We start from the raw sequence: 23,360 nt of genomic DNA on the forward strand, positions 1-23,360 counted from the left end.
AGGCGCGCCCATGAGCAGTGCTGACCAGGACCTGATGTTTCAATCAACCTCAGAATCTGTTTTTGAGAGAGAGGGAGATATGCCTGGATTTAATTTGGGGCCCAGATTGTTTTAGTTTTGAAGTTGTTAGTTGAAATGTAAATTTCTTTCTAGGAATATAGTGAAGTACAAATGTTATTTTCACTTATAAATGTTGACTCCACCCCTTAATTAGTCAAGGAAGAGCCAATGCTTTAAAAGGCAGGTGTGTTAGATCAGAGGAGACTCTCCCTCTTGTGTGTGAACCTGTCATGCTGTAACTGGATGGAAATGTTTTTGAACAAAGAGATAAACCGAATGAGAGCTCTATAACTTCTGGACTTTGTTTGATTTTTTTGATTGCTACCCTACACATACCTAGAGAATATTGTGCTAGAAAATCTAGAGAAGAGAAGTCATATTTCTTTATTTTATTTAGCTTTACTAAGGCATGATAAGGAATCCACTGCAGATAAACTGGATGCATGGAGAGTTGACATTCGAGAAGAGATACCAGTACCCGGACTGGAAACACTGCATGAGTAAAGGCCCAAAAACAGTCAATCAATACAAGAATGAAACTCCTTCAATTCAAGTGGTTGATGAGAATTTACATAACTCCAGTTAAACTGAACATCCCAGATATCTGCTGTAAATGTTTGGTTGGAAAGGTTCTCTCTTTCACTGCGTATGGGAGTGTCCAACATTACAGCAATATTGGAACTTGATTATGCAAATTTGTCAGAGATCATTGGAGTGAATTACCTGCTGAGGCCAAAATGTGTGTTTTGGGTATTTATCCGGAGAATTGTGTTTTTAATTCCAGACAGTTAAAATTGATTGACTTTGGACTCCATCAGGACACTAGATTAATATCTCTATACTGGAAAAAATGGACATGCCTTCAATTCACATGTGGGTGAAGGAGATGACATCGTGTGGCTCTGGAGCGACTCACTTACATTATCAGAGGAAAAGGAGAGAGATCTGAAGAAACATGGTCACCATTGACCGAGTTTCTGAAACACTACAAAGGACATCAAGAGAACTGTGCAGAGATTGCTGAGTTGTTTTTTTTAATCATTGTTTATTTGTGTTTGTTTGCTTCTGGGACTAAATTACTGAATGAGAATCTGAATTGAGTGTATCACTGTCACTTGTTTTTTGTTGTCTTATTCTTGTATGTTATTAAAAATGCAACAAATATGCGGTTCACATATGTTTTCGCTGTCCTATTAAAAGGTATAAAGCAGTTTTTGAGGGGAGGAAAAAGAAGCAAATAAAACGTTTTTCTATTCATTTATGCTGATATTATTTAGAAAACAGCTTTATAGCGTGATCACTGCTGCCCCCTGCTGGCAATTATTCTTTCTTTTTAAAAATAAGGAAAAAAAAAAAAAAACAATCCGAGTTTAAAACGATGCAAGAAAAGCTTAATGGTGTTTTCAATAAACGGGTTTTCATAGAAACCTCCCTGCATATTTCCTCATGTTTACATGAACTTTATTCCATAAATAAAGTAAAACAGTCCAGCTGCTTCACTGGAATGAACTGGACCGATAATCAGAACCCGGATCCACTACAACCCAGGATCCAGTCCGAACCAGAGAAGTTACTTTTAGGAGCATTTTTACTGCCAGAAGAACAAACTTGTTCTAACAAAAAAGTCACCAGACCTGCAGTTTGCTTTAGTTGTATATTCTAAAAAAATGGTTCAGAAAACTTTTTGTAATCATTTATATTATTTTTATACAAATTGTTAAAATACCAAAAATTTCACATAACTTCATATTTTGGTCCATCTGATGATTTAAATCTTGATGTTTGATCAAGATTTGGGAATGTGATTCTCACTTGAGCAGTTTTTGTGTTCTGCACTCAGCAGTGGCCGGAACCCGGGTCCGTTCCAACCCAGAACCCCGTCAGAACTTTCATCCAGAACCGAATCATTGGGGAAGAACCGGAGGCTAGATTTAAAAGTTTATAGACGACACAGAAACATACAGAGGATCTGTGGCCAGCGTTAAAACTTTATATTTATTTGCTTAACAAAACCCTGGAGGCTCTAAAAAAAACAGTTTTAAAATCCCTTACAGAACCTTAAAACCGAGTCATTTTAATCTGATCACATCTTTACATAAATTTCTTGTTTGACTTGCAGCTAACATTAGGCTGGTTAAAATGGGAAGACTGGGAGGACTGGACTGAGACCAAGCTGCATGATTCCTGGGAACAGTTTCGAAGTTCCAACTGCAGAAATGATAAAGCATCGTTCGCCGCTATCACAAAATATATATTCTCTATGTACAAGGAGGACCCAGAACCCGGTTCTTCTGGTTCCCAGGAGACGCTCTGAGATTCTTCAGTACAAAAGGTCCACACACACACACACACACACACACACACACACACACACACACACACACACACACACACACACACACACATCTTTGTACACAACAATGCAAAAAAATATAGTTTTGACTTTTTTCCTTGGAAAAGCTCAAAGTTTCCAGCTGTTTTCTGTACATGGCGCTGATGGAGGCGCTGATGGAGGCGCTGATGGAGGCTGCAGGCAGGCCAGACGGGGTCAGAGGTTAAGGATGGGGACATCGAAGAGATCACAAAGGCCCTCGGTCTCGTCCAGGTTGTAGATGTAGTCGTGGTCGCTGGGTGGAGGCGACAGACGGAGGAGAGGCGAGAACACTGAGGGGGAACAGGAGAACGGTTAAAGGAGCCAGAGGTCAGAACCATCTAAAATCAGAATACAGCGTCTCACAGCAAAGCGAAAATGTTTTTACATCCAGAATCCTGAAATGCTCTTGAGAAGGAAATGACAGAAAACGAAGACCAACAGCCAATCGGAGTTCTGCTGCACGGGCCCGGAGGGATCCGCACGTCCGGGTTCTGGTTCCACTGCTGCATGTTTCTGGCAGCTACAGGTTCTGCAGGACTGGAGCGGGTTAGCGTCCGGAACACGCAGCCGGACTCGACCCAAATTACCCCACCAGTATTCCCAGTATTCCCAGTGCCGCTCCTGACCTTCTCCCAGCTGGATGTTTCTAATTGGATCTTATCAGAGGTCAAAGTTCATCTTGATGCATAATGGTATACATTTTCAGTTTGGATCAAATTTGTCTCCTGACGTTTGAAATTCTTCCAGTTTTTATTTTATTTTGAAAAACGTTTCCTGTTGGGTTCACACAGCTGTTACAATGGCAACCTGCTACCAAACGTCTGTTTTAATCATCATTTTCCCGTTGATGACGGAAAACGCGACCCGATTTCCAGTTTCCGTTTTACGACTGAAAGAAACAACAAAGAGCTGGATGGAGGTTCGGTACCTTCAGACGACATCAGGTCCTCCAGCAGGTCTCCGGGCATCATCTCTGCAGGCAGAAACCAGCAAAGCTTGTTCAACTCAAACATTTAGAGATGCTATCAATATCAGTTTATCGGGCAGCAGAGCTCAACTCGCCTTTAGTCGGGTCAAACATTTCAGAAAGCTCTTTGGGAAAATCCAAAACTGGAGAAACATCAGAGCTCACGTCAGCCGCACATTTCAGCACATGATCAGCACATTATGAAGAATTATCCCAGAGACTCACGCTCAGACGGGTCCGACTTGACGGGCTGGAACCCGGCTAAGGAGGCAGAACCGTCCAGGGAGGCGGAGGACTGCAGCTGCTGCGGAACTGCTGCAGCAGCTGACTGTGCTGCAGCACCAAGCTGTGCACTCGCATCTGAGGCCAAACACACAGAGGGAGAAATATGAAAAACAGGTGAAATCTGAAACGTGCTTCTCAGTGGTGTTAGTTGAACTTTAAACCAGCGGTGTCCAAAGAGCGGTCCGCGGGCCATTTCTGGCCCCAACTTCAATTCAAGGAGGAGACAAATGAGGCACGGCTGCATGAAGTGACGGCCCAAGTTTTATGAAAAGCAAATAGACACAAAATATTTGTCTTTTAATAGCCAGCCCGCATGCATTGTTAATATCATAATAACTGACTACAAAGCAGTTTTAATCACATAAACCTTCATTTCATTATTTCATTAAACCTGATGACCCAAATCCTGTTTCTGACGACGGACTTTCTCTACATGAGGCAAACATGCAAACACTCCAGTTCAAGTTTTAGTTACCCGGCGTTGCTGCGGCGCCCGGTGTTGCTGCGGCGCCCGGCGTTGCTGCGGCGCCCGGCGTTGCTGCGGCGCCTGGCGTTCTTGTGGCTGGTTTTATGGCTGGATGCGGCTGGCAGAGCTGCGGCTTGCAGAGCTGCAGGCGAGAGGAAATGTCATGTCGTGCTGCTGCAGATGGATAAGATCTAACAGAAACGTTTCCATCATTTTGTCTGAACAGAAGCAGCTCGGAATCCAACATGGCGCCACGTTTCCCCAGCAGACCTTCCACCAGACATTTATTTTACTGAACAGGAAGCTAACAGCTCACAGCAGCGGCTCTTAGTGGAGCATCAACTGCAAGTAAAACGCGACGTTCGGCCTGCAGCCTGAGAACGATCCGATTCCCCTGGGAGGCCGACCCGGATCGGTCCACGAGGGACTATATAGGCTTTTCTACTTTATTTCCTGTCCAATATGAGGTGAGGACCTTTGGAGCATGGGGGTCTTCTGGGTCGCCGTCTGCGCTGGCAGGCTGTGCAGGATGTCATCAGGAGGCGGGACGGGCAGAACCACCGGAGCGGCACTGGACGGGTCCTTATTGACCAGGAGAACCTCGATGGGTCCAGAGGTACTCTTCAGACGGATCTGGTACTTCCTCTGTCCATTAAGGACCTGCGCACGCGCACGCACACACACACACACACACACACACACACACACACACACACACACACACACACACACACACACACACACACAGTTACCCTGGCTCATGGAGCAACTTAGACTCTGACCCATCATAACCATAGCTACTTACGAGTTCTGGCACAGGAACCTCCAGCTGCGTCCCAATGGGGGCCCGGATGGCCAGCAGAGTGTCCCCTGCAGGGTCAAAGGTCATGAGAAACAGCCAGGTTCAGCCACAATGAACCTAAATGTTCTTTAACAGTTTTACCTTTAAACGCTCCACAGAGGTCTTCGTGCTTTACGTAGGCCATCGTTTGAAAGCGTTAAGGTTGGTCCAATAATACAGATAATAAGCCTTTCAGCTTTTAATCTGAAAGGCTTCCTGGTCAGGATGTTCATATTTATTATTATTCATTCTAATCTGAGAAAGCAGAGTGGAATGAAGTCGTCATCAGGACATCTGGACGCTGATGAACACAACCCTCTGCAGCAGAATCCAACTGCAGCACCACCGATCAACACAGAGGGCAGCACTGAGACACTGCAGCACCACCGATCAACACAGAGGGCAGCACTGAGACAGTTTTAGGGTACAGAACTAAAATGCAAAAACTCCGTCATAAAGAAAGATAAAACTAAATATCGATTTCAGACAGTTTATCAGCAAAACCACCTAATTGGAGGTTTAGTTAAACTTAGTAGAAGCTCGGATGAAGAAAATAATCAGACTGACAACAAGGCAGCGAATGCTTATGTAAACGTGATCATTGGTTTTCTACTTTGAATAAATTTGCAAGAATCTCAAGCTTTTCCCCACATTTTCATAACGAGGTATTTAATGTATAGAATTTGATTTAATTCAGTCTGGAAATGAAAGGCTGTGAAAACTTTCTGAATGGACTGAAGGGCCATCCTGAGGTTGCTGGTTAAATCTCCCAGCAGTTTTATTTTCTGGCTGGATGAAATGTCACAGCTTGACATGTTTAATAAAAAAACACATCAGAAAATCCCCAACTATAGAAATGTTTCCATGGAGACGGAGCGACACTCACGGCCAAAACCATTTGGGAAGTTTAACCGTGTTCTGACCCGGCAGCTCAGGAACAGAGCCTGAACCTGAGGCCGGTTCTGGTCGGGTCCAGAAGGATATGGGCTGTTGCTGGAGTCGTCGGTGACGTTCTTGATGCTCTGCTGGACCAGACCTTCTGCTGGTCCAGCTCGTTTCCGCAGCGCCAGATCGTCCAGCTCGGCCTTCAGCTCCATCAGTTTGTCTGCGATCTCCCTGGTGTTGCAGCCTGGTCCCACGCCCCTTGAACGCACCATCAGAGCGTGGCCATGCAGAGAGACGTCAGCGTCAAATTTTACCATCTAATCTGTTAATGTTATTATTAATAACGCTTTGTATTTCTGCTTTAACGTCATTGTCTCATTTGTCAGCATTAGTTCTGATCCAAGTTTTTATTGTTTACTACAGAATGAGAAGAATAAATGATAATAATTCACGGAAAATTTAATTAATTTTAATCTTGGTTCAACTGTTCCCTTGAAAAGCCATAAAAACTAACTATGTTCCCTGCTGGCAGCTATGGACTGCTTGTTAACTGAAACATTTATCTTTTAAATGACGTGTAATATATTATTTTCCAGTTCTGCCTGCATTCAGAGAGAAATGAAGGGAACTTACTTCCACTGGATGCTGTTTTGGACTTCTTTTCAATCAGACCGATTCCCTCCAGGACATTAGTGATGTCATAGATGCGTCGTTTCTGCCGTACGGCCAGAGTGTCTGCAGCCTGCGGAGGAAACGGGATGCAAAGGAAGCATCATGCTGGGGCTCCCACTTCCTTCCTTCACTGATAGAGACGACGAGCCTGTGCAGCTACAGAGTTTCACATAATTCTATTCTGAATTGACCAGAACCAGCAGACCGAGCCAATAGCTTCCTGAACCGGGACCCTGAGATCAAACCAGGTTTATTGCAAACGTTACGATTAGAGTCATGTTTCTCCTCCTCCATCTTTCAGAAGCCAGAAGTGAAAGTTCTTCTCTGCTAATTCAGTTTCATCATAAAGGATTCAGCTGAGGAGAAATTTCTGCTGAAAGTGAGAGAACACTGCTGTGAACTGCCAGTCAGCTGGCTACATCTCTCTGTCACTTATATTCATAGGACAGTCAGGATAGACAGAAGACCAGGCCTTCTGCTCAGCATGAAGTTGCAGAAAGTCTCATTTCATAAAATAAAAATAAACAACGTTTAGTAGTGATTAATCTACAAGTTTGTCTAGATCTGTGTGAAAATCAAACAAACAATAAATAAATATAAGTATCATTAGTAACACAAATAATACTACTAATAATAAGCTGCTGAGCAGTAAGGACACATTTACAGTATAAGAAAATAAGTATGCAATTATTGAAAAATAGCAACTGATTTAACAAAATAATTTGGAAAGTAAAAGTTTGCAAGATATAGATGAATATATAAACAACTGATTATTTACAAATAAAAACAGCAGCAGACTTACAGAGTCTGATGGAAAAAGTGTTGTCATAAATTTTAATCTATATTTAAAGTTAATTCAAAATGCTTTAGTCAAAGTTATTCAAGGGTCACAGTTTGCAGAACAGCATAACTGTAATAATCAGAGTTTTTTGTATGAAAATGAGAATTTATTTTTTAAGTGAAATTTAATCATGTATAAAACAAACAACTGAAACTGTATTTTTTCTGGAAGTCATAGCTTCACATCAGCCTGGACAGGAACAGGAAGAAGATCTCTGACCAAAATGTTACTTAAAGGTCAAAGGGCAGCATTTTGTTCTTAACCCCGCAGCCTGACAGCAGCAGCTGCCTGCTTTATCCCGGAGTCTGACCACCAACCAGAGCTTTCAGGGCTTTAACTCTCTTAGTTGCTATACTTCTGAGTAATTAGTGAAGAATAACGACTGAAGACGTCCAGAGACAAAGCCTTCATCCCTGAGGAAGAGGAAGATTGCTGCTGCAGCTTTGGCTGAGGAGACAAAAGCTGACCCACTTTCCACACTTTGAATCTGCAGGGGGCAGAGCCTGACAAGTTACCCGGTGTTTTCAAACTTCACTCCGGGCTAACACCCGGATTCCGGCCTGGAAAGCCCCGACAGCCCCGCGGAACCGCGCCGGTTTTGCTCAAACGAGAAACAAAACACCGCAGCTAAAGCTGAAAGCTATGCGCTAAAGTGTATAATTCACTGAAAGCAGCCTGCAGCTAGCTGCAGCTAATGCTAAGCTTAACTGACAAAGACCCACCGCCTTCAGGTCCAGGACCCCGTCCTTCGCCTCCTGCAGCAGGGTCACAAACTTGGTGGTGAGCAGGCCCAGGCTCTTCTCGTGCCGGCTCGGCGTCTGCGGCTGCAGCGAGTCCCCGGGTCCCCGGGTCGCCTCGGCTACAGGCCGACTCCAGCTCCATCATCGCTGGCTACTAGCTCCGCCGTTCTCCCCTGAAAAAAATCACCCAGCGAGCCCAGGAGCGGCACGCCGGACGACAAGCAGAGCCCGGACGGTGTAGCGGTGTTTGTTGGGTCGGTATGGCCCGGATCTCCGCGGATTACTCCGTAAAGCCGAGCCGAACGAGCCGCGGACCGTAATTCAATGAGCAGTCGGTAGAGAGCCGTTGGCCACGCGAGGAATGACGGGACGCTTCTCCCCGCTGGGGGCCGACTGCCAATACTCCCACCCAGCTAAAAGCGTGAAGCTGAACAACGGGAATTTTCGGAATAAATACAAATGCTTCTCTAAAAAATATGGTTTTATGACATAAAATACCCATGAAATTGAACAGATTTGAAGATAATTTTTATGAGTAGAAAAAGTGCATTCTTCGTCATTATAGAGTTGTCGAGTTCACCGCGAACCCTTAATCACAAAAACTTGAAGAAACTCCAGTTGGACACACAACGTCTTAAAAAGCACGCATGCGCAAATCTGCAAAATTATGTCAGACTGGCAGGGCTATTTATAAAATATGAAACTAACATTTTTATGGTAACAAAAACATTTTCTTCCTTCCAGACACTAAATGTACGTATTTTATACGACAGCAGCACAAAGTACTGCATACTTGTGAAGCGCAGGGAAATTAATCATTTAATCACTTTTTATTTTCTTTTTCCCCAAATTCAATTCAGTTTAAATTTTCCGCCTGATTTATCGCTGCAGATTTATTGGCAGGCCGATCGGTGATCAGCCGAGCTCATCCAAATACTTTATTTATCCATTTGCAATTATTCCGATTTTCCATGACAGTTGAAGGTAGTTACTTGATTGGGTTATAAATTATGCAATGTGCCTGGAAAATAGAGAATACTGTCCCGTGAAGGAAATTGAGAGTTTTTCTTACTTTATCTGAAATGTACTGTCTTTTAATTTAAAATTACCCTTAGAAGTACATTTATGTTTCTAAATAAGCACTTAAGTACAAATAAAGAGTAAATATTAGTCGCAGATCTTCAAAACCAGGGGCATATCATGTCAAAACCTGCCCGAATTAAGGAATTAATAGCAAAGAAAAGCTGATGCATTCAGAAAAGTTTGAATACTGTGGAGTTGACGAGATAATAAAACATGTAATACTGTCCAAATTACTAGGAAGAAAGACAACAGCTGATCCAATAGTCAAATAAAATTAAAGTAAAAGTAGATTTGGTTGATTTGTTAAATCTAACTCAAAAAGCAATAGTTGTCAGATAATATTTTCTCTCAAATTAACAGTTTGATAACATAATCCTTCAGTGAAGTCCGGGTTCACACTCCGCACCAGTAGGTGGCGCTGTTGCACCAAAGCCCTGGAAACCGCATGAACAAGGAAGTGGAAGAAGCAGAAGACGCAGAGTGGCGAACCGGTCAGCTGACCTGCTCCATCAGCAGAATTAACGCTTCTGTTCATTTATTGTCAGGTGAACTTCAGGAATTTGTGATTTAGTGTCTTCTCGAGGCGCCGCCATGTCGCTCCAGCCGTTTCCAGCTCCGGACACCATGAGCAGAAGCAACGCGAGCGGAAGCAAAGCGAGCGGAACCGCTGGCAGGGAGTTCGTGTTCGAGTTCAAGGCCGGGAAGAACACCTGCGTGCTCAGAGTTCCGCTGCAGCTTCCGGTCCAGCTGAACATCCGGGACCTGCACGGGAGGCTCATGCTGCTGCACAACATCCCCTGCTACATAGAAGATGGTGAGGCTGCAGCTCTGAGCTAATGAACACGGTTAATATCGCAGCTCCAGCGGCCTGTCTGCAGGCTGCATCCGGTCCGCCGAGTTTCTGGCCTTCACCTGCACTTGGCCAGACACTACATGGAAAATATACATGTCTGGACCCACACAATCAATTAGGATGTTTACAGTATTATTGAGTCAGTGTATGAAACACATTATGAGAGCTGCAGACATCAGCCTCTGTTGACAGGGTGTCAAACTCCAGATGGATTTTGCTGGCCTGCAGCGTTTAGATGAGCCTCTGCTGCAGCACCTGATCACAATGATGGGGTCATAAAGGCTCTGGAGGACTGATCCTAATCCTGGAGGTCATGAAGCCGTTTCATTCCAGCTTTTTACCTGTGGCTCATCCAAAACCTGCAGGACTGGAGTTTGACACCTGTGCTATGGGAGGTTTGACCGTTAGCCCCGCCACCAGGTTGGCCCCGCCTCCAGGTCACCTGGTCACCAGATTGTCTCCATCTCAGCCATTTTCTGGGTTTATTCAGCAGCATTTTAGACAAAATAATTCAGTGTCGACCAAAATCAGAATCGGCAGGTCGGACATTTTAAAAATTGGAGACCAACTAGAAAACTACAGTCGGTTAGAAAGTCTCTATTTCTGCTGATTGTGATAATTTTTCCAGTTTCAGGTAATGAAAACATGATCTTTAACCTGAAATGCTTCATCTGTGCAGAGCTGAAAGCCGCCCTCTCCGCCTTCATGGAGGAGCAGAGCGGCCTGGACTTTGACCGTGAGGCGGAGCTGGCCCTGCAGCGCCTCGCCTGCAGCGCCGTGGACATCAACCAGCTGACCAGCGCGTGGGCCGCATCCTACGCTCAGGTACAAACGCCTGCAGCCGCTGCTGCTGCGTGAACGGCTCTGGGGCCTCATGTTTAAAATGCCACGCAGTTCACACTATAGAACCCAATTTGCAGGAAACGCAGCAGCTGCTGCTCCACCTGTCACCTCCATAAATACATCTGAATGTAAATTAGTATAAATATGCAGAAGTCTGCAGTCATCCTAACCCTCTGCACACAAACGTCACAATGAACCAACAATGAGACTTCTCTGAGTTCCTCTTGTCTTCAGGTTCCCATTCCAACATTCACACTGAACCTGCAGGGTTCTGACCCGGTTTCGGGCCACATTTAAAAATCACTCTGAACAGTTGATAAAATAAATATCAATCACTCGTCTACATGGAAAATGCCAGATTTTTTCAAAGATTAATAATGATTATTATTATTCTGATCCAGGAGAACTAACTTTATGTTCATGAAAAGAAAAACAGCTGATTGGAGTATTACCTCAAAAAAGTTATTTAAATGTCTTTGAAACCTAACCTGTTAAAAAAGAGTTACTGTTTTGTGATTGATGTGGTTGTGATTCCCCAACCCTCCAGCAGGGGTCACTGTTTGTGTTCCTCAGACCAGCCTGGAGCACGCTCGGCCCGAGGAGCCCAGCTGGGACGAAGACTTTGCTGACGTTTACCACGAACTGATCCACTCGCCTGCCTCCGAAACGCTGCTGAACCTGGAGCACAGCTACTTCGTCAGCGTGTCGGAGCTGATCAGCGAGCGAGACGTGGAGCTCAGCAAGCTGCAGAGGGTAGTGCCGTCCCCTTCCCCCCCCATCGCCGCTGTCCCCTTCCCCCCCATCGCCGCCGTCCCCTCCCCCCCCATCGCCGCCGTCCCCTCCCCCCCCATCGCCGCCGCCCTGCTGGGCGTCGACCAGAACAATTGCTAATGGTTATTGCTCTGACCATTAGTCACATTAAAAGATCAGATCCTGCTGATATTTTATTCAATCATTTTAACCGTTTTCATGCACTATTAGAAATGTATTAAAAGATGCAAATAACCAAATAATAATTTTTTTTAAATTAAAAAAAATAACCATTTTCAAAGACAATAGCAGCATTCCTTCAGTTAATGTTGGATCATTTGCAGCAAAGCAAACATCAACAGGTTCCTCTTCTTCTTTGGACTCGTGTTGAATCAGCTTCAGCTGGTTCCCTTCTGTAGAAATCAATCAGCATCCGATTATTAATCATTCGATATATAATGAGCATCAGATTTAGTGTAAATTAACTCAACTGTTTCTTCTTAGTTTCATTATTTACATGTTATTTTTGTTTTCCGTTGTAAATCCCCATTTTCCTGATCAAGATAAAATCCTGAAGGTTTTCCATCCAACTGGCAGCAACTGGTTTCCTCCTGAGGCAAAGCTGCCAGTCTGACTGCTGCGTCTGTACCCCGTCTGTCCCTCCCTCCTTCTGTCTGTCCCTCCCTCTGTCCTCCGTCTCCAGGCAAGCAGCAGAGATGGACAAAGTGATGCATGAGCTGGGAAACACGCTGAGCGACCACGATGTCAACGCCGTGGCTTCGCAACACTTTGATGCTCAGCAGGTAAACGACAGCAGAGACACGTCCACACTGAGGACACGTCGTCCTGCGGAGACGTCCACTCTGAAGACACGTCGTCCTACCCCCTCTCTCTGCAGGTGCTGGAGAACAGGTGGGGCGAGCGAGCTGAAGCAGGTGATGACCATCCAGAAGCAGGAGTACCAGGACTGGGTCATTAAGCTGCACCAGGATCTGCAGAAATCCAACAACAGCAGCAAAATCAAGTGAGTCTGTCAACAGCAGCTTGGGGCTGCTCTCTGGTGAAATAAGCCGAGGCTTGCAGTGGGACAGGACGCCATGTGAGAAAGCGTTTCTCCTCCATCTTGGATGGCGAGCGACGGTGAAGATGGATTTGCTGTGATTCGTGTTTTGCAGCGAGGAGATCAAGGTGCAGCCGGGCCGGCTGGCGGAGGCTGCGGACGGCGACTGCAGGCCGTTCGAGGAGCATCCGCTGCTGGAGGAGAGCTTCACCATCCACCTAGGTGCCTCTGCTCCTCCTGCAGCCTGATGGCGCCCTCTGCAGGTGGAAACCATGGCGGCACCTCAAGCTGTTCTCTGTTCATGCAGGAGCGCAGCTCAAGACGATGCACAACCTGCGGCTGGTCCGTGCCGACGTGTTGGACTTCTGCAAGCACCGGCGCTACAGCAGCAGCGGCGCCAAGCTGCGGCGCTTGCAGACGGCGCTGTCGCTCTACTCGTCCTCGCTCTGCGGCCTGGTGCTGCTGGTGGACAACCGGGTCAACTCCTACAGCGGCATCAAGAGAGGTCGGCCATCTTACCTGGTTACTGTGAAACACTGGGCAAAAGTCCCAAATCAGACTCTGCTCATCATTTCACCTCCTGGCCTGATTTCTCCCACAAGCTTAAGCTGACTTGGACCATTTACAGGAACCTGTTGGACCATTTACAGGAAGGTTTTTATTTGTCAGTGAAGCTAGAAATTATTCAGCAATTTAAAACGTGAAGGGATTGATTTGAAGTGAAATATTTAGAGACTTTGTTACATGATTGGTTGTTATTTTTTTAACTGAATCATTTCAATTATGACCTGGTCATCATCTCTGCTGATCTCCAAATGGAAAGAAGCTAAATGTAGTTTAATAGATTTCTTCTTTTTGTAAAGATTAATACTGTTCCTGCAAAACAATGCACAACGGGGGGCTCCCGTCCCGTCCGGTTTCAGAATGCGGCAGCAGGTGTGCTGCAGCTGCGGCGGCAGGTGTGCTGCATCCAGAAGCTGCAGGGTGGTGGAGACTGACTGTCAGCAGCTGCTGATTAAACTTTTAGTTTGTCTGCCTTGTTTTGATAATAAACTGAAGTTGATGAATGACAGCAGCTCATCAGCTGCTGAAGCAGCTCAGGAAACTGTGCTCTTCTTGCTGCTGCAGCTCCGGTCCGCAGCATGTGATGCGGCAGCGGCTCACAGTCGGGTTCAGGCTTTTTTCTCTGCTGATCTCCAGACTTTGCCACGGTGGCGAAGGAATGCACCGACTTCCACTTCCTGAGCCTGGAGCAGCAGCTGGAGGAGGTGCAGCAGGCGGTGCTGTATGCGCGGGTGCAGCGCTGCAGCAAGCAGAAGCAGCCGGCAGGTGAGTCCCTCTGATCACCAGCTCTGCTTAGTTTAAACTGTGTTCTAACTGAGCCGCTGAATTTGTCCATTTTTATTTAAAGAATTAGATTTTTGAAGTATTTCTTGTTAAAATGTTTGCTCATATGAAGTTCAGTTTCTGCCATCATTTCATCTGATTTACTGCCGTACCAGAAACACAGGAGTGCTGAGGTTCCACGTCTGGACTTTTTCATGTAAAAAACAAGTGTGATTCGTCCTGTTAAAATTTTCAACGCGTTGAAATTTCTGTCATTAATCTAAATGAAGGACTTGAAGTCCAGGCTCTAGTCTCTTTGTGTATCCAGCTGACTGGGTTTAAGGATTTTGTAAATAATAAACTAAAAGTCCCTATTGTTTTTGTAAGTGGTGTAACTGTGCGTACCTGACGTCTTTAGCGTCTTCTCTGCCAGGTGGTTTCTCCTCAGAATCGGCGGCGCTCAGTTTGACGTTTATTTCTCCTCCACCTCAGCGGTGAAAGGAACGAGGAAGAACGGAAACAGAAATATTTTTCTCCTCTGGATCCGTCCAGAGACGCTCATCACTCCAAGTTCTGCATGCGTCAGTTTTGTTTCTGTTTTTCTACAGAAAATCAGAAGAGTGGAGGAGATGATAAGAGCAAAACAGCTGAAAGAAATCCCTCAAATATTCTCCCAGGTATTGATGTTGAACACGTGGAGATGCTCTCAGTTTGAGTCGGTTCTTCTGAATCGCTCCGTGTTTTCCTTCAGGCGAGTTCTACATCTCCAGACACTCCAACCTGTCGGAGGTCCACGTCGTCTTCCACCTCTGTGTGGACGACAACCTGCGGTCGGGAAGCATCACGGCGCGCGACCCGGCCATCATGGGCCTGAGGAACATCCTGAAGGTCTGCTGCACGCACGACGTCACCACCGTCACCGTGCCGCTGCTGCTGGTCCACGACATGTCCGAGGTACCGACCGGCCCAGCCCGGCCCGGTCCGGGTCCGCACACACAGGAAGCAGCGACCTGACCTGGTCTCTGATTGGCTGGTCAGCTCTGCTCCCGTTCTGACCAGCATCATGGTCTGAACGTGAGCAGCAGCAGTGCATCAGAGCCATCCATCATTGTGCATTTCTCATTTTTCTCCACATATTTATTGGTTTCACACATGGAACTTTAACTAGGCCATACTCATGGTATTGCTAATCAGGGTTTCCCCCAGAAAACGGGCTAAGCCTGATGACAGCAACGCTAGTCCATTAGAATCTAAAGTCTGCAGCTTCTAGAATCTCAAGTCTGCAGCTTCTAGAATCACAAGTCTGCAGCTTCTAGAATCTAAAGTTTGCAGCTTCTATAATCTCAAGTCTGCAGCTTCTAGAATCACAAGTCTGCAGCTTCTAGAATCTCAAGTCTGCAGCTTCTAGAATCACAAGTCTGCAGCTTCTAGAATCTAAAGTCTGCAGCTTCTAGAATCACAAGTCTGCAGCTTCTAGAATCTAAAGTCTGCAGCTTCTAGACTCTAAAGTCTGCAGCTTCTAGACTCTAAAGTCTGCAGCTTCTAGACTCTAAAGTCTGCAGCTTCTAGAATCTCAAGTCTGCAGCTTCTAGAATCTCAAGTCGGCAGCTTCTAGAATCTAAAGTCTGCAGCTTCTAGAATCTAAAGTCTGCAGCTTCTAGAATCTAAAGTTTGCAGCTTCTAGACTCTAAAGTCTGCAGCTTCTAGACTCTAAAGTCTGCAGCTTCTAGACTCTAAAGTCTGCAGCTTCTAGAATCTAAAGTCTGCAGCTTCTAGAATCTAAAGTTGCAGATTCTAGACTCTAAAGTCTGCAGCTTCTAGACTCTAAAGTCTGCAGCTTCTAGACTCTAAAGTCTGCAGCTTCTAGACTCTAAAGTCTGCAGCTTCTAGAATCTAAAGTTTGCAGCTTCTAGACTCTAAAGTCTGCAGCTTCTAGAATCTCAAGTCTGCAGCTTCTAGACTCTAACGTCTGCAGCTTCTAGAATCTAAAGTTTGCAGCTTCTAGAATCTAAAGTCTGCAGCTTCTAGAATCTAAAGTCTGCAGCTTCTAGAATCTCAAGTCTGCAGCTTCTAGACTCTAACGTCTGCAGCTTCTAGAATCTAAAGTTTGCAGCTTCTAGAATCTAAAGTCTGCAGCTTCTAGACTCTAACGTCTGCAGCTTCTAGAATCTAAAGTTTGCAGATTCTAGACTCTAACGTCTGCAGCTTCTAGACTCTAAAGTCTGCAGCTTCTAGAATCTAAAGTCTGCAGCTTCTAGAATCTAAAGTTTGCAGCTTCTAGACTCTAAAGTCTGCAGCTTCTAGAATCTCAAGTCTGCAGCTTCTAGACTCTAACGTCTGCAGCTTCTAGAATCTAAAGTTTGCAGCTTCTAGAATCTAAAGTCTGCAGCTTCTAGAATCTAAAGTCTGCAGCTTCTAGAATCTCAAGTCTGCAGCTTCTAGACTCTAACGTCTGCAGCTTCTAGAATCTAAAGTTTGCAGCTTCTAGAATCTAAGTCTGCAGCTTCTAGACTCTAACGTCTGCAGCTTCTAGAATCTAAAGTTTGCAGATTCTAGACTCTAAAGTCTGCAGCTTCTAGACTCTAAAGTCTGCAGCTTCTAGACTCTAAAGTCTGCAGCTTCTAGAATCTAAAGTTTGCAGCTTCTAGACTCTAAAGTCTGCAGCTTCTAGAATCTCAAGTCTGCAGCTTCTAGACTCTAACGTCTGCGCTTCTAGAATCTAAAGTTTGCAGCTTCTAGAATCTAAAGTCTGCAGCTTCTAGAATCTAAAGTCTGCAGCTTCTAGAATCTCAAGTCTGCAGCTTCTAGACTCTAACGTCTGCAGCTTCTAGAATCTAAAGTTTGCAGCTTCTAGAATCTAAAGTCTGCAGCTTCTAGACTCTAACGTCTGCAGCTTCTAGAATCTAAAGTTTGCAGCTTCTAGAATCTAAAGTCTGCAGCTTCTAGACTCTAACGTCTGCAGCTTCTAGACTCTAAAGTCTGCAGCTTCTAGACTCTAACGTCTGCAGCTTCTAGAATCTAAAGTTTGCAGCTTCTAGAATCTAAAGTCTGCAGCTTCTAGACTCTAACGTCTGCAGCTTCTAGACTCTAACGTCTGCAGCTTCTAGAATCTAAAGTTTGCAGCTTCTAGAATCTAAAGTCTGCAGCTTCTAGACTCTAACGTCTGCAGCTTCTAGACTCTAAAGTCTGCAGCTTCTAGACTCTAAAGTCTGCAGCTTCTAGACTCTAAAGTCTGCAGCTTTTAGAATCTAAAGTCTGCAGCTTCTAGAATCTAAAGTCTGCAGCTTCTAGAATCTAAAGTCTGCAGCTTCTAGAATCTAAAGTCTGCAGCTTCTAGAATCTAAAGTTTGCAGTTTCTAGAATCTAAAGTTTGCAGCTTCTAGACTCTAAAGTTTGCAGCTTCTAGAATCTAAAGTTTGCAGCTTCTAGAATCTAAAGTTTGCAGCTTCTAGACTCTAAAGTTTGCAGCTTCTAGACTCTAAAGTCTGCAGCTTTTAGAATCTAAAGTCTGCAGCTTCTAGAATCTAAAGTTTGCAGCTTCTAGACTCTAAAGTCTGCAGCTTCTAGAATCTCAAGTCTGCAGCTTCTAGACTCTAACGTCTGCAGCTTCTAGAATCTAAAGTTTGCAGCTTCTAGAATCTAAAGTCTGCAGCTTCTAGAATCTAAAGTTGCAGCTTCTAGAATCTAAAGTTTGCAGCTTCTAGACTCTAACGTCTGCAGCTTCTAGAATCTAAAGTTTGCAGCTTCTAGACTCTAAAGTCTGCAGCTTCTAGACTCTAAAGTCTGCAGCTTTTAGAATCTAAAGTCTGCAGCTTCTAGACTCTAAAGTCTGCAGCTTTTAGAATCTAAAGTCTGCAGCTTCTAGAATCTAAAGTCTGCAGCTTCTAGAATCTAAAGTCTGCAGCTTCTAGAATCTAAAGTTTGCAGCTTCTAGAATCTAAAGTTTGCAGCTTCTAGAATCTAAAGTTTGCAGCTTCTAGAATCTAAAGTCTGCAGCTTCTAGAATCTAAAGTCTGCAGCTTCTAGAATCTAAAGTTTGCAGCTTCTAGAATCTAAAGTCTGCAGCTTCTAGAATCTAAAGTTTGCAGCTTCTAGAATCTAAAGTTTGCAGCTTCTAGACTCTAAAGTCTGCAGCTTCTAGACTCTAAAGTCTGCAGCTTCTGTTTTTGCTGCAGTTTTTCCGTCTGCCGCTCCATGTTGGCTCCTCTTGCTGTGGGACGGATCCGACTGGTTTTGCGGCCCGGTTCTGGAGCCCATTTAGAGGAAGCCGGACCGCAGCGCAGACAGAACCGCTGTCTGATTATTTTTAGGTGTTTTTGTCTTTGGATGAGAGGAAAGCAGAAAAACTATTTCGAGAGACGAAGGTCCGGCTGCTGGTCAGAGGGCAGAACCAGACGGGTCAGCCTCTTCCTCATCCTCTTCATCATCCTCGTCCTCATCTTCATCATCATCAGCCTCTGTGTGGAGCTTTCAGGATCCACTTGGTGTTCAGCTCACAGAAAAGTTCATTTATTCAGGATTCAGTTCAAAACTGGAACTTTATCTCTCGTTTCTCTGTAACTGTGAACCATAATCAGATTTCTGGTTTAGTCACACTCTCCTCTCCCCTTTCTCTCCTCTTCCTTTTCCTCTCCTCTTCCTCTCCCCTTTCTCCTCTTCCTCTCCTCTTCCTCTTCCATTTCCTCTTCCTTTCCTCTTTCTCTTCCTTTTCCTCTCCTCTTCCTCTCCTCTTCCTTTTTCTCTCCTCTTCTCTTCCTCTCCTCTTCCTTTTCCTCTCCTCTTCCTCTCCTCTTCCTTTCCTCTTTCTCTTCCTCTCCTCTTTCTCTCCTCTTCCTCTTCCTCTCCCTTTCTCTCCTCTTCCTCTCCCCTTTCTCTCCTCTTCCTCTTCCTCTCCCCTTTCTCTCCTCTTCCTCTCCCCTTTCTCTCCTCTTCCTCTTCCTTTTCCTCTCCTCTTCCTCTCCCCTTTCTCTCCTCTTCCTCTTCCTCTCCCCTTTCTCTCCTCTTCCTCTTCCTTTTCCTCTCCTCTTCCTCTCCCCTTTCTCTCCTCTTCTTTTCCTCTTCCTTTTCCTCTCCTCTTCCTTTTCCTCTCCTCTTCCTTTTCCTCTCCTCTCTTCTTCCTTTTCCTCTCCTCTCCTCTTCCTTTTCCTCTCCTCTTTCTCTCCTCTTCCTCTTCGTCTTCCTCTTTCTCTTCCTCTCCTCTTTCTCTCCTCTTTCTCTTCCTCTCCTCTTTCTCTCCTCTTCCTCTCCTCCTCCTCTTCCTTTTCCTCTCCTCTTTCTCTCCTCTTCCTCTTCGTTTTTCTCTTTCTCTTCCTCTCCTCTTTCTCTCCTCTTCCTCTTCCATTTCCTCTCCTTTTCCTCTCCTCTTCCTCTTCGTTTTCCTCTTCCTCTCCTCTTCCTCTTTCTCTTCCTCTCCTCTTTCTCTCCTCTTCCTTTCCTCTTTCTCTTCCTTTTCCTCTCCTCTTTCTCTCCTCTTCCATTTCCTCTCCTCTTCCTCTTCGTTTTCCTCTTCCTCTTTCTCTCCTCTTCCTCTTCCTCTCCTCTTTCTCTCCTCTTCCTCTCCTCTCTCCTCCTCCCTACAGGAGATGACCATCCCCTGGTGCCTGAAAGAGAGCAGAGTTGGTCTTCAAATGTGTCAAAGGTAACCGTGACCTTTGACCCCTGCCAGCCCCTTGCTGCCTGGTGAAGCAATGACAGGATTATGAAAAATATTTTAAATCATGTTTTAATGTATTTCCATGCAGTGTTGCTTTCATTCTGTCATGTTTTAGAAATTTTTTAATCACAGCTGTTAAAAGGCCTGATGGCCTTAGCCCCGCCTTCAAGAATCACCTCCTCCCCCACTCACCTCCTTCAGACTAGCCTGCAGCAATTAGCAAACAGCTGCTGAGCTCGTTATAGGAGCTGCTGCTCAGCGCAACACTGATAAAAACGGAGCTTCAGAAACAGCAGGAGCCTGTTAATCCTCCATGAATTATGATCCTTTGTATCAGAATTTTCTTTCATTTTCTTTTATGTCTTATGGCATGAAAAACTGTTGTAAATTTTTTTTATTCTATTTGTTTTAGGTGATCAATTGTAATTTTCTCCAAATACATCAGTAGTGTTGTTGTAAAGGGGTTTTCTGGTGTCGCAATATGTTTTTTACCTGCAAGAGTCGGTAGAAGGAGGAACCGGGTCGGTTGCTTTTTTGTCTGTCAGCCAAATTGGATTTAACAAAAATAATTCCTTGCATTTGATGGGCAGTACTTGATGCAGTGCATGATGGGTAATGTTCCAGATGTTTAATCATGTTTGGAGGTAAACGTAATCTTCTGTTCTTGTTTTCTGCTTCCAGGTTTTATGATGGAAATGGCTTCGTGGGACGGAGGGATCTCCCGCACCGTTCAGTTCCTGGTGCCGAAGGTGAGGCCTGCGGCTGTTTGCCGTCACTCAGCCAGGTTCCTCTTCGTGTCGCCACAGCAAGGAGCTTCTGGTATTTTAGGTGACCTTTGACCTTTAGTTCAGTGTTTAACCAGCTGGCCTGTGATTTATCTGCGTCCAGGGCAAAGGTCACAGCTGCTGATAGATGAACTTTAATGTTCTTTCTTCCTAAACTCTCATTCATCTGCACTTTAGATTGAAATGATTTATTTTCATCAGTTTGATGCATCAGTGCCAGAAAAACAACATGAAGTTCTCGTTTTAATTCAGACTTTATCCAACATTTGAATCCCAACAGCTTCAGGTGAAAATGTGGCACAGTTAGTTCATTTATCTCAACATCAAACACAGGATGACATAACTCTTACTCTCACTAGATATTTTAGATTAATTCAGTTTATTTACAGTCGACATTCACACCGCTTCACTTTCTCCACATCTGGCTTCGTTCCAGCCTTTTTCCAGATCTTCTTAACCTGATCTCTGATGCCTCGTTCTGACAATGTGGGACCAAGTTTACTTTGGCAAATGGATTCAAAATGGAAAACTAAGAAAAAACACTTGCATAAGTATTCCCACCCTTTGCCATGAAGAGCTGATCTGTTTCCACTGATCCCAGTGAGACATTTCTCCAGACCAAACAGAGTCCATCTGACTGGACTTAACCTGTCTCTGAGGTCAGAGGTCAAACATGAAGCCGGTGACCTTAATGCCAGGCGTCGTGCATGAACGAGGTGCGAATACTTGGATTAGTCAGGTGTGGCGTGTTTGTCCTGCACCGCCAGTCAGACAGAAATGTTGATCTAATCTGATCAGATTAGCTCCCCAGTTAGCCAGCTGGAGCAGCTAGCCAGCAGCTAGCCTGCAGCTAGCCAGCAGCTAGCCTGCAGCTAGCCTGCAGCTAGCTCACACTTAGCCACACGGCAGCAATGAGTTTTAAGAATGAGTAAATGTTTAAACCAGGTGTGACTAATAATAATGATAATAGATAATAGTCTTTGTGACTGAACCAAAAATGTGATTTGACCTCCTGCAGCTGGTCCTTTTCATCACCAGGCTGCCCAAGTTACTGCATGATAAACATGCTGCAGACTAAATGCATTTGGAAGCATTTGTTCTGAATTTATTTTGGACTGCAACATGTAGAGTAGTTTTATTTACTCTGAAAAATGATTATATATTTCTACGTTGTTTAGAAAATAATTTATTTCTAGTGGCAAACATATGCAGGATAGTCGCTCCATCAAAGTGCAGATGCTACGTCTTTTGGTACTGTCAGTTCCAGACCAAAAGCTAAAAGCAGACTAGTGGCCGATGCTGGACTGCTCTCTGATTGGCTGATACTGAACTGCTCTCTGATTGGCCCCTGCCAAAGAGGCTTCAGCTGATTTAGGACAGGAAGCTGTCAAGGTCCTAAAGGTCAAAGTGTCAAGCTCCTAAAGGTCAAACTGTGGAGGTCGTAAAGGTGTCCTCTGACTGGCCGCCATCTTTCTTTGTGTTGCAGAGCATTTCAGAGGAGATGTTCTACCAGCTGAGCAACATGCTGCCTCAGATCTTCCGTGTCTCTTCCACTCTGACGCTCACCTCAAAGCACTGATGAGGAAAACCATTCCAGATGAGGCCAGGTCACGACCTGATGAGCCCAGGAATGGTTTTCACAGGCGCAGCAGAGCGGAGATCCTGGTCAGACTTTCATCCATCCAGATTTCATTAGATGAAGCAGAAAATCTCGAGACTTTGAAACAGAAATGAATGAAAATGTTTTTCTGCCTGACGGATCGCTGACGGTCCACCCAGACAACATCAGAACCAGAACATCCTCGCTCCTGGCCTGTTCTAGATCTGAAGTCAGACGTTTGGTGAATAAATCCTTCTGGAGGACATCTGGTTGCTCCTGCTGGTCCGTACTGGAGATGTTTTGGTTCTAATCCGCTTTCTTCTCTTCCAGCTTCTGGAAAGACGAGTTCTTTGGATGAGATGATTGTTTTTTCCAGGGAAATTTGATTTGAGCTTCCTGGATTCATCTCATTCTAGCTGCTGATCTAAAAGAAACGCATCCGGTTCTACTGGATAAACACGAGCTGGGACGCTGCCCGGCAAGACGCCTGGGCCACTAAAGCAAATCATTTCATATCTTCCCCTTCCTAAAATGACGAGCCGAGTCATTTTTATCCCAAATTATATTTGCAAAAGATGACATGGCCCGTTATTTTAGGAATATTAGCGATTTAGCTGTTCCTCCCCTCTAACAGTAGGTGGCACTATTCCTGAATATAGAGGAGGAACAAAGTGGAGACCACACACACACACCCAGATACACACACCCACATACACACACACACATACACACACCCCCACACACACATTCACACAATGACCCACTTTCATAATCTGAACAAGCATCGATCCACCTGGGATTATTTTCCTGCTTCTGCCCTCAGCGAGTCCATAAAGATATTTACTGTATTTCTAATTAATGTTTTACTAATAATAATAAAGTTGGAGAGCTCAGCTGTGCATTCTTCATGGATCCAGGGAATCTGGTTTCTGGTTCTGATTGGACCCGTTCAGCTTTTCTGCTGGTGTAATGAAGATTATTTATCAATATTCTGCAGAAGTTATGATCCACATGAGGCCGCTAAATCTCAACTGAGTTCAGGCCTAATTAAAGATGGCAGCCATGTTGTAAACAAGATGGCGTTGTTCTGCAGGTTTGTTTCCAGGCTCTAATGTTTGGTTCAGTGCCAGAGGACCCCGAGCGGCTCCCCGCCCGAAACGCAGAGCCGCCAGGAACTGCAGTGTTTCTCAATATTCAAACATTTTCTCACCTGGCTGAAAAAGATCCACATCCTGTATGACCAGGACAAAATCAATGTGAAGCAACCATTTCCTGT

The 23,360-nt window shown here is 44.9% G+C and overlaps 2 protein-coding genes across 2 annotated transcripts; one reads left to right on the top strand and one right to left on the bottom strand.

Moving 5' to 3' along the window:
• Positions 1-1,425: 1,425 nt before the first annotated feature.
• LOC129360176 (transcription factor E2F5-like) lies at positions 1,426-8,613 on the bottom strand. The gene is given in 15 exon segments (XM_055030305.1): positions 1,426-2,724; positions 3,363-3,407; positions 3,497-3,544; positions 3,627-3,761; positions 4,162-4,290; positions 4,638-4,812; positions 4,958-5,022; positions 5,096-5,139; positions 5,978-6,023; positions 6,026-6,051; positions 6,053-6,136; positions 6,512-6,530; positions 6,533-6,620; positions 8,114-8,234; positions 8,236-8,613. Coding segments are annotated over 15 exon segments (1,182 nt in total). The 5' UTR covers positions 8,277-8,613; the 3' UTR covers positions 1,426-2,608.
• A 767-nt stretch (positions 8,614-9,380) lies between these two features.
• Positions 9,381-22,977, top strand: LOC129360167 (protein C12orf4 homolog). The gene is given in 15 exon segments (XM_055030293.1): positions 9,381-10,028; positions 10,747-10,892; positions 11,484-11,671; positions 12,364-12,463; positions 12,559-12,576; positions 12,578-12,684; positions 12,836-12,942; positions 13,028-13,225; positions 13,921-14,049; positions 14,655-14,723; positions 14,798-15,000; positions 19,626-19,649; positions 19,651-19,684; positions 20,381-20,448; positions 21,971-22,977. Coding segments are annotated over 15 exon segments (1,707 nt in total). The 5' UTR covers positions 9,381-9,805; the 3' UTR covers positions 22,064-22,977.
• Positions 22,978-23,360: the final 383 nt, after the last annotated feature.

The sequence above is a fragment of the Poeciliopsis prolifica genome, unplaced genomic scaffold (assembly GCF_027474105.1).
Source record: "Poeciliopsis prolifica strain line A6 unplaced genomic scaffold, Auburn_PproV2 SCAFFOLD001, whole genome shotgun sequence".
NCBI lineage: Eukaryota > Metazoa > Chordata > Actinopteri > Cyprinodontiformes > Poeciliidae > Poeciliopsis > Poeciliopsis prolifica.